This window comes from Gouania willdenowi, chromosome 15 (assembly GCF_900634775.1).
Source record: "Gouania willdenowi chromosome 15, fGouWil2.1, whole genome shotgun sequence".
In the NCBI taxonomy this organism is placed as follows: Eukaryota; Metazoa; Chordata; class Actinopteri; order Blenniiformes; family Gobiesocidae; genus Gouania; species Gouania willdenowi.
The window spans coordinates 3,917,880-3,929,328 of NC_041058.1; the positions used below are offsets into that span (position 1 = coordinate 3,917,880).

At 40.2% G+C, this 11,449-nt stretch overlaps 1 protein-coding gene across 1 annotated transcript; it reads right to left on the reverse strand.

Moving 5' to 3' along the window:
- Positions 1 to 1,766: 1,766 nt before the first annotated feature.
- LOC114477189 (calcium-binding and coiled-coil domain-containing protein 2-like) lies at positions 1,767 to 3,414 on the reverse strand. The gene is made up of 2 exons (XM_028469359.1): positions 2,915 to 3,414; positions 1,767 to 2,737 (listed from the first exon to the last, which is right to left on the reverse strand). The coding sequence occupies exons 1-2, from the start codon at positions 3,335 to 3,337 to the stop codon at positions 2,180 to 2,182; spliced, it is 981 nt and encodes a 326-aa protein (XP_028325160.1). The 5' UTR covers positions 3,338 to 3,414; the 3' UTR covers positions 1,767 to 2,179.
- Positions 3,415 to 11,449: the final 8,035 nt, after the last annotated feature.

Here is an 11,449-nt window from a genome sequence, read left to right on the forward strand (position 1 = left end):
TCTGAAGGCACTTGCTTTTCAACTCCCAATTGTCTATATAGTGGACCGTCAAACTGAGGTATGGCTCACATGTTCGGCTGCTCCATATGTCGGCAGTTGTTGAAAAGTGGGTCACATTTACAAGCTGACTGGCCAGCTCTTCCCTCACTTTAATGTACAACTCAGGCAGCGCTTTCTCTGCAAAATATTTGCGACCCGGCAGATTATATCTTGGGTCAAGCGTGTTGATGAGCTTTCTGAACCCGGGCTTCTCCACCACATTAACCGGGACCATGTCTTTGGCGATGTGGTGGGTTACTGCGCACGTTATCTCCTTCTGTTTTTGACTGTTTTTGTCGTACGGTGTTGACCTGGAAATAGAGGAGGCCAGACTCAGTTGCGTGAGTGCTGGTTGCTTCGGAATTTTCTTTGATATTGCACCGCTCTGAGATGTTGTCGTGCGGAGTTTCAAGCACTCTTCATTCTCTAGCGGGTGGTTTCTTAAATGGTGATATAAATTTGATGTACTGCTACATTTTGAAGAGACGCTTTTGCGACAGATTTTGCATATCACCGTTGTTTGTTCAACATCTTCCTTCTTGAAACCAAACCACCGCCAGACGATGGATCCTGTGCTGTTTTTTTTTTTCATTAATTCGTCCTCCTCCATTGTAACCGTTAGCACCTGCTGCTGCTACCTTTCTGCTGGGCGAAGACGTTATGACGTTGCATGCGCGACAGACTGACGTTTGTGGTAACTAGGTGCGTTTGTTTTGTCTCTCTGTGAGAGAGAAAGGGTGTGAGAAGAGTTATGTCCGCGAGTATGTAAAAGTTAATCTACAAACAAGCATAAAAAATAAAATAAGCTTAACTTAATAACCTAAGTAATCTTTGATGCTGGACAGGACAAGAGAAGAAAAAAAAAAAATTAAAAAAAAAGTCCGCGAGTTTAACGGTATGGTCATTTTCAACACCGCACAGACTACAAGCTGCGATATATCGAGTATATTCGATATATCGCCCAGCCCTACTTGTACTTATACTTGAGTACAATTTCAATCAATTAATAGTACTTAAACTTGAATATGATATATCAGTACTCTTTACATTTTTGTCCAAAGCAACGTACAACACAAGCAATTACTAAAAATTTGATCAAGCAATAAATCAGCTGAATCCAAATCAAAAAAAAATTTCTTTTTTTTTTTTTTTTGCTCGTGTATACACCCAGTCATATGCACACATACTAGGAGTGAACAATATATCGAGATTCAAGCTATATATAGAGATTTGCAGTGACGTGCCATCAGGGTAGGCAAGGTAGGCAGTGCCTACCCAAGGGTGAATTGATATTTTGATTATTTAATTATATATATATATATTTTTTTAATTATAAATTATTTATTTTTCCATTTCCAATAGCCTACAGTACCTATAAGTTTGAAAGTGTCTGCATTTTGTGCGTTTCATAGCCCAAATTACTAAACAGCGCTGTTTCCTGGAACAGCTGCACAGTCTTTTTTTTTTTTTCGTTTCGCTGTAAGGCAGAGGGATAGATGATAGAGAAACTTTGTTTTGAGGAAAAACAACAGCTTATAAAAGATGGAGACCAACACCTGAGTTACCAGACCTTCAGCTAAGGTAAGGTCAGAGCATGTTTAATACTTTTCACAGTGAATGGAACAAAAGGAAGGATTGACTTTGTGGATGCTCCTCACTAAGTTGTCATTTTCTCTGTGTTTCCAACACAAACAACAGACGTGCTGTCATTTATTTTTGCTGGGGGCTCTCTTTGCAGGGTCTCTCCGGGCGGTGCCGGCCTGGTGGGGCGTGGGGGGGCCCCTTCCCTACGGGTGGGGCTTGGTGCTTGTCTCGTCTCCTAGTTGCCTTGGGGGCGCGCCTCACGGCGTGTGGGTCTGGGATGGCCTGCCGCGCCGAGGTGGGGGGTGGGCGCGCTGGGGGGTGCTGGCCTCTGCGCCGGGGTTGGGGCGGGGTTGCTTGGCACTCCGGGATGGTGCTCTTTGCTGGGGGGCGGCTCTAGCTGTTCTGGTGGTTGAGGTCGGTATCGGCCGCTTGGTAGGTCTGTCCTGCTATCTGCGGGCTGGCAGGTGGGTGGGGCTGCTGTTTTTCATCTTCTTGAATTTTGACGTCTTGTGATTCTCTTGTTTTGAACTTTTGGAATCAGAATCTTCAGAGGATGCTATGGGCGTGGATTCACTACATGCGCTTCTGTTAACGAAGTGGTGACAGACACCGGTTTTTCGCTGCATTTTACAACATTTTTCTTCAACTTGTCATTCTCGTGTTTCATTTTGGTAATTGTGTTTTTTAAGATCAAATTTATATGTATAGCTTCAGTGAGTTTTCTTTTCAGGTCGTTGTTTTCTTGTTCAGTCATATCAAGATTGACACATAAATATTTCACCTTAATACTAACCTTATCATTTTCCAATTTTAATATTGCTTTTTCCGTTTGTGTATTCTGGAACATTTCTTCAATCTCACAGAGTCTTTTTATGTCTTTCTGTAAACTGTTGTTTTGCTTTCTCAGGTTGTGATTCTGCTCCTTGTAATCCGTAATTTTGTCATTTTGATTCACCACCTGCCTTTGAACATCATCAATTTTCAATTTTAATATTGCTTTTTCCGTTTGTGTATTCTGGAACATTTCTTCAATCTCACAGAGTCTTTTTATGTCTTTCTGTAAACTGTTGTTTTGCTTTCTCAGGTTGTGATTCTGCTCCTTGTAATCCGTAATTTTGTCATTTTGATTCACCACCTGCCTTTGAACATCATCAATTTTCAATTTTAATATTGCTTTTTCCGTTTGTGTATTCTGGAACATTTCTTCAATCTCACAGAGTCTTTTTATGTCTTTCTGTAAACTGTTGTTTTGCTTTCTCAGGTTGTGATTCTGCTCCTTGTAATCCGTAATTTGGTCATTTTGACTTTGACAGTGTTTCTGCAAAGTTTTTTGTTCTAATTCCATTTTCTCCAGCTCTGTTTTTGTGGAGAATAACTGGTCTTTCTCCCATTCCATTTCTCTCTGATGAACTTGGTTTAACTTCATAAATTTGTGCTTTTCCTCTGTGAGCGTTTGAATTTTCATGTTGGCTTCGTCGCAGTGATTCCGATTCATCTTGGACAAGGTCAGCAAATCATCCACAAATACTTGGACTTTCTCTTTATAGAACGCCAGTTGAGCTTTCATTTTTTCAATTTCAGCATCCTTTTCTTTGTGTCTTGCTTCGCTGCTTTGGAGCAAATCACGAAGCTTTTCATTCCCAAAATGCTCGATGTCAGTCCCCGTAATGACAGACTGATTAACAGCATTGTTTTCATTCTCCATGTCAGACATCTTAGACTTTATGTTCCTCAGTTAGTGACCAGACGAATCTATGCTTGTCTCTGGGCACAGACCAAAGTCACTTTTGCTGCTGATGTCATCGCTGTTCGACTGATGTTCTTCAAAAAACAATGACATCACGTTCTACACATACCATTACAGATTCCAAGACGGAGATTCTTAAACCTATTCATAAATGTCCTTTAAATACGTTTCAGCCTCTGAAAAAGATGAATTCAATTAAATAATTTCATGAAAAATAATTACAGCCTTTTTACAAAAAAAAATAAAAATCGGCCACTACAAGATTAAAGTCGTATTATTTTGTGCATGGCGGGGCAGTGGGCCTTTGGGGGACGTTGGTTGGGGGGGGGGGTGCTGGGTGCTTGCTTCGCGGGGTCTCTGCGGGCCGTGTCTCTCCTTTCTCCGCTATGTGTGGGCGCGATGGGGAGATGCTGGCGTCTGTGCCGGGGCTGGTGTGTGCCATCAATGTGTCTCCCTCTAGTGGTGGCGCCGGGCAGAGAGGGTGGCCTGGGGCTCCTTGACTCCCGTTGTTGCTGCTGGCCTGGCTGCACCTTTGAGTCCAGGGCAGAGCCTGGGTTCGTAGAAGTGGTTCTGACATTCACATTGATCATGGATGCACTAGCATGCCTTGGGCTGTGGGATAAGCTCATACTGAGAATTAGAGAATTGGAACACTCCTTATCACGGTCGCCACTTCAACACTTCCGGGGGTTAAGGAAAAGTGGATAGGAAAGGAGATAGGAGGGAATATTCAGATCTCTTTAGCAGCTGGAATCCTGGCAAAACTCTGACCAATCCCTGTCATTCGGTCCAAAACAGAAAGAACCAATCAGACGGCACCTTTAAGTCGACAGCATTCTTGTCGACTTCCAAAAAACAAGTCATTTTGTTTGTTTTTTAGTAAATGAAAACTAATAGTCCCATGCATTTTAAATGAATATAAATGCAATATATGGGCAACATTTTCATTTGGGATGTTGAGAATCATAGAATTTAAAGGTTGCAGTAGCTCCTTTAATGTTCCATGTTAGCTGTGCTGTATGAGCAGCGTAGCAGCAGGGCTGGATTCTTCCTCATTTTTGTTTAACATGGGGTTAAATGATGAAAGTTTTTCCACTTTCTTGGACAACATGAAAGTTGGTCACACTGAGGTACAACTCAATGGTTCCTGTTGTAATACCTAATGTCCGTCATTGCCTTTTTAAAAATTGACATCAAAATGTTGTCTTTTATTTTATTTATTTATAATTATTTAGTTTTTTCATTATATAATTTTAACGTTTATTTATTTTTATTTTAAATATCAGTATGCTGTGTGCTTACATTTATTTTGTGTATTTTATTTATATTGTATATGTATATTTATGTGTATGTGTGTGTCTATATCTATAAAATATATGTGCGTACATTCTAATTTATTTTATTTGTATTGGTTCTGATCATGTTTTTTTTTTTATGCACATAATTACTATACCAAATGTGGGAAAACTGTTAATTGAGTGTCAAAAATGTGTTTTAAAAAGAGATTCGAAAAAAAAAAAAAAAATTGAATAAAAATAGTGAAACTAGAAAGCTTGGATTTTTCTGCTTTATTAAGCAATACACACTTGATATTTCCGTGGGTAATTTTTTTTTTTTCCAAAAAATAATATTTTAAAAAAGTATCGAGCCCAGATGTATTTTTTCCCCAAATGTGTCCCTAATAAATATTTTGCTCATATAATCTGTATGCGATATATGTAAAGCAACACACCCACAACAGGAACAGAAGCAAACCAGGATGTTTCTTTTTATTAGGGTTATTTTACTTTGTATTCACACTTACTAAAATATGTTAATCTCAACAATTCTTTTTACTTCATAAAGTTAAACAAACTATATCATCAATAAATTAAAATAGCTGTTTATTTAGAATGAGACATTGCAATTTATATATGCATTTAAAGCTTTGATGCATTTGTAATGGCAGGATTTCTCTGTTTTTAATTGTAAAGAACACATTTTGCCTCATGACAGGTTAGCCCCCAAATATGTAAGGTTTTCAACAATTTAATGAATAAATATAGATATATGAAGTGATGGAGTACTTTTATGTTCCAGGTAGGTACTCAGTGGGATTTAAACCAGGGTTGGGGTCAATTACATTTTTCTGTTACAATTACTCATGTTCAATTACGACTACAGTGACCAGCAGTTTTTTTCCCGATAATTATTAAATTACTATTATTTATTTTTTTTATCCTCATAAAGTCAATTTCAGTTATGTTCTCACTTACTAAAGTTCAATGACAATTAATCACAATTTCTGAGCCTGAAATAAATGATACATTTTAACATTCAGTTAGCTTTCTGTTAGCATCTCTTATGCTAACGAGTCCTAAATCAGCTGTGAAATACACTAAAAAAATAAATAAATAAATAAAAAAACTAAAGCCCGTGGCGCGGGCGACATCAACAATAGGTGATTTGGGGCGCCATGGGGGGCTAGGTTGGGGTGCCTGGGGGCCGACGGGGAGACTCCCGGCGGCCCCCTGGTGCCTTATGCGGCTTGGGGTGTGGTCGTCCTCCCTGGGCGGGCTGCTCCTGGTGCTGCGTTCATTCCGGGTCCCTCTGGCCTGGGGTCGGGTCCCTGCTGGCTCTGGGCCCGGCGGCGGGTGCCCGCCGGCTGCCCGTTCGGCGTGGCTCTGGTCGTCTGCTGGGCGTGGGCTTTGGCTCCTCCGCTGGGGTCTCGGGCGGGGAGCTCTCTGGGCCCTCCCCTCGGGGGGTTGGGCGCGGGGGTGTGGGGGGGGTGGGGGGGGATGGGGTGGGGGGTCTGGGGGTTGGGGGTTGGATTGGTGGCGTGGTGCGCTGGGTCCTTGGCTCCTTGGGGCTTTCTCGGTTGTGTATGGGGGGGGCGATGGTTGCCTCTCGGTTTGGGATCTTGGGGGCGTTCGGGGGGCTGCTTGGCCGTGTGGTGGTCGCCGGGGGCCCCCGGGTCTCCCGCTCTTGCTGCTGGCCTGGCTGCTTCCGGGGCCCGGGGGCGGCTCGTGGGTTTTGCAGTGGCGGTTCTTGGAAATACATTTGTCATGGATGCACTGGCCTTGGGCTGTGGGATAACACTCATACTGGGCTCAACCACAGACACGTTGTTCCCAAATACCTGTTCTATGGAATTTCCACTCACTTCTTCCTCTGCTCACAGCCACCACCATTATTCCTAAGCCGCACACTGGTCACCAAACTGGCTTGATAACTCAACAATAAGCACAATATACACAACCACAATTTCACATCGCATCACTTGAAATCTATCGACTACTCCCCACCCATTCCATTTCCTATCTTGTATTCCTCTTCCCTGTTAACTTCCCCACCCCTCTCCAACCCCTCACCTTGGTGTAACACTGCCCTCTCTTTTTTTACATCCTCCCTTTAATAAAGTATTTCTTACCCTTCCCTAGGGAGGGCTGGTGATGGTCACAATTATGCAATGAAATAAATAAATTTATTTAATTGCAATAACAAAATATGCATTGCTGTTAAAAGATTGCACTTCTTGTAGTGTTAACCTTCGACAGAATGTGCAGACAAGAGAAAAAAAAAAAAAAAAAAAAAAAAAAAAAAAGGAAAGCTGGATCTGAAACATATTTTTAATAATTGTTGATTACATATGTGGAGAACTGGCCAGGTCTCTCCTCCTCTTCCAACTGAAAGAGAAGCTGCTCACTACCTTCTTGCACACAGCAACAGCACGGTCAATACGGGGGTCCTTCATGCTTCTCTCTGAGAATTAAAACAAACATTTAAAATGTTATAATAATTTAAAAGGGTATAGTAATTGTGAAGAAATCCACTCAGCCTAACACCAAACTAATTCTTGGTAATTATTTATTCATATAGTACTGTGTAAAAGTGAAGATGCTATCAAAAAATAAGTTTCAAAATATTTAAAAATGCACAATAAAGAGCAGTCTACTGACACACTAATGCAGAAAAAGAAAGAACATGTAAGACTATAAAAACTCTAAGGTGCCTAAGCTAGTATAGTATGCACTTTTTAAAAAAAATATTTCTCTCTCTCTCTCTCTCTCTCTCTCTCTCTCTCTCTCTCTCTCTCTCTCTCTCTCTCTCTCTCTCTCTCTCTAATTCAATACAGCTTTATTGGCATGGGAAACATATGTTAACATTGCCAAAGCGTGACATCAACAAGAAGCACAGATAAATGTCTTAACATAAAATACAGGAATATGAAATAATAATATTAAATTGTTCAATATGTACAAAGTAAATTATATCCATCAGGAGGGGATGGTTTATGTCTGTCCAAATGTGGTCGCAGCAGTTCACGAATCTTGCGTCTTTTTTTGCATATTGCTGTACGTACTCTTCAATTTCATTCAGTTGGTGCTGCGCATGCTCTCTCGCACATTAATTGCATAGATATAAGATTATTAAGTTCTGTGTTGTGATCATGCAGTAGGCTATTATAACATTGCTCATATATTAATAAAGATAATTCATATTTTATCACAGTGGTAAACACTCACCAATTGCAAGATGCAGGCGATGGCCAAAACACTGTAGACGTGTCCAGTGGTTCAGGCTCACAGCTTTGACGATGTTAGCGCCGTTATCAGTGGTGATGCACACCTGACGAACTTCATTTAAGTTCCATGACATGAGAGGATCTTGCAGGCCTTGTGCGATGATCCCGCCAGTGTGATCCTCAGGAAGAAAACTCGTCTGAAGGCACTTGCTTTTCAACTCCCAATTGTCTATATAGTGGACCGTCAAACTGAGGTATGGCTCACATGTTCGGCTGCTCCATATGTCGGCAGTTGTTGAGAAGTGGGTCACATTTACAAGCTGACTGGCCAGCTCTTCCCTCACTTTAATGTACAACTCAGGCAGCGCTTTCTCTGCAAAATATTTGCGACCCGGCAGATTATATCTTGGGTCAAGCGTGTTGATGAGCTTTCTGAACCCGGGCTTCTCCACCACATTAACCGGGACCATGTCTTTGGCGATGTGGTGGGTTACTGCGCACGTTATCTCCTTCTGTTTTTGACTGTTTTTGTCGTACGGTGTTGACCTGGAAATAGAGGAGGCCAGACTCAGTTGCGTGAGTGCTGGTTGCTTCGGAATTTTCTTTGATATTGCACCGCTCTGAGATGTTGTCGTGCGGAGTTTCAAGCACTCTTCATTCTCTAGCGGGTGGTTTCTTAAATGGTGATATAAATTTGATGTACTGCTACATTTTGAAGAGACGCTTTTGCGACAGATTTTGCATATCACCGTTGTTTGTTCAACATCTTCCTTCTTGAAACCAAACCACCGCCAGACGATGGATCCTGTGCTGTTTTTTTTTTCCATTAATTCGTCCTCCTCCATTGTAACCGTTAGCACCTGCTGCTGCTACCTTTCTGCTGGGCGAAGACGTTATGACGTTGCATGCGCGACAGACTGACGTTTGTGGTAACTAGGTGCGTTTGTTTTGTCTCTCTGTGAGAGAGAAAGGGTGTGAGAAGAGTTATGTCCGCGAGTATGTAAAAGTTAATCTACAAACAAGCATAAAAAAATAAAATAAGCTTAACTTCATAACCTAAGTAATCTTCGATGCTGGACAGGACAAGAGAAGAAAAAAAAATAATTAAAAAAAAAAAAAAAAAAAAAGTCCGCGAGTTTAACGGTATGGTCATTTTCAACACCGCACAGACTACAAGCTGCGATATATCGAGTATATTCGATATATCGCCCAGCCCTACTTGTACTTATACTTGAGTACAATTTCAATCAATTAATAGTACTTAAACTTGAATATGATATATCAGTACTCTTTACATTTTTGTCCAAAGCAACGTACAACACAAGCAATTACTAAAAATTTGATCAAGCAATAAATCAGCTGAATCCAAATCAAAAAAAAATTTCTTTTTTTTTTTTTTTTTGCTCGTGTATACACCCAGTCATATGCACACATACTAGGAGTGAACAATATATCGAGATTCAAGCTATATATAGAGATTTGCAGTGACGTGCCATCAGGGTAGGCAAGGTAGGCAGTGCCTACCCAAGGGTGAATTGATATTTTGATTATTTAATTATATATATATATATTTTTTTAATTATAAATTATTTATTTTTCCATTTCCAATAGCCTACAGTACCTATAAGTTTGAAAGTGTCTGCATTTTGTGCGTTTCATAGCCCAAATTACTAAACAGCGCTGTTTCCTGGAACAGCTGCACAGTCTTTTTTTTTTTTTCGCTTCGCTGTAAGGCAGAGGGATAGATGATAGAGAAACTTTGTTTTGAGGAAAAACAACAGCTTATAAAAGATGGAGACCAACACCTGAGTTACCAGACCTTCAGCTAAGGTAAGGTCAGAACATGTTTAATACTTTTCACAGTGAATGGAACAAAAGGAAGGATTGACTTTGTGGATGCTCCTCACTAAGTTGTCATTTTCTCTGTGTTTCCAACACAAACAACAGACGTGCTGTCATTTATTTTTGCTGGGGGCTCTCTTTGCAGGGTCTCTCCGGGCGGTGCCGGCCTGGTGGGGCGTGGGGGGGCCCCTTCCCAACGGGTGGGGCTTGGTGCTTGTCTCGTCTCCTGGTTGCCTTGGGGGCGCGCCTCGCGCCGTGTGGGTCTGGGGTGGCCTGCCGCGCCGAGGTGGGGGGTGGGCACGCTGGGGGGTGCTGGGGGGTGCTGGCCAGGGGAGAGAGGGATCTGAGAGTTGCGGACTGCACCTTTAAATGAATAAAACTTGCAAACACACCATCCATGTACAGGTCTCCAAAACTACATTGAGCCTTTTTTTCTAAGGTAGTAAATAGTGGGATGATCTTTGCTGGAATAAAGATGATTATTGCAAATAGGAGATGCTAGAGGGAGCCAAAGCCAGCAGTGATGAGGAGCATGAGACTGACTCATATCAGCACAGATATATCTATATATGTCATGTAAATGTAGATGTTACTTCATTCTTACTTAAGTAAAAACACTTCTAAGCATCCATCTCTGCAGGGACTCCACATCCCACAATGCAATGCGCGAAATATTCCAATGACAGTGTGTAAAATCAAAACAAACTTCGAGTGGCAATTTAAACCCTTTACATGTTTTTTTTCCAAGCGAATTATCTTAGATTTATTGATGAATGAGGCCTAAACCCTCTCACTAGTGTCCCTCTTTTTATTTTCATATCTGTTTGTTTTTGCTTCCTTTTCTCAGTTTGTTATATTCAAAACATTTTACAATATCATCTCGTAACAATGTGATACTAATTCATAATTATGAAATAGTAAGTTATAATTATGAGATACTATCTGTATCTGAAGATAGTAAGTAATAATTACGAGATAGAATCTCATAACTATTACTTAATATTATGAGATAGTATCTCCAGCAAGTCATAATTATGACTTATAATCTTCAGATACAGATAGTAAGTGATAATTATGAGATACTACATCATAATAACTAGATACTAATTCATAATTATGAGATACTATCTGAAGTGAATGAGCTACAGAAGCCCATTTCCGCCAGTAACAAATGAACAAGGAAAAGTAAAATAGTAATAATAATAATCATACATTCTTAAGTCATAATTATGAGACACTGTCTGTGTCCACTCTGAAGATAGTATGTCATAATTATGACTTACTGTAGATACTTGTAAGATAGTAAGGGATAGTAAGTCATATTTATCAGACACTATCTCACAATTATTAGATACTATCTCATAATTCTGACTTCAGAATGTAATATTTGTATTATTACTATATTACTTTTCCAATTTTACTTTTGAGATAGTAAGTCATAATTATCAAATATTAAATATTATGAGACAGTAAGTCATAATTATCAGACATCATCTCACAACCATGAGACAGTATATCATAATTATGACATTATGACTTAAGAATATAGTATTATTAGTAGTTTTAATTTTCCTATTTCACTTTTGAGATAGCAAGTCAATTATCAGATACTGTCTCATAATTATAACTTAATAATTTATTATTATTATTACTATTTTACTTTTCCGAGTTAGTTTTTTTACTGGTGGAAATGGGCTTCTGTAGCTCATGCACTTCAACAGGCACTGGCCGTT

Bases quoted from the DNA above. Each gene is read 5' to 3' on its own strand.
- LOC114477189 (XM_028469359.1), bottom strand. From the start codon at position 3,337: ATGTCTGACATGGAGAATGAAAACAATGCTGTTAATCAGTCTGTCATT. The intron at 2,738-2,914 runs ATTACGGATTAC...CAAAATGACAAA, and splicing joins GTCAAAGTCAAAATGACCAA to ATTACGGATTACAAGGAGCA.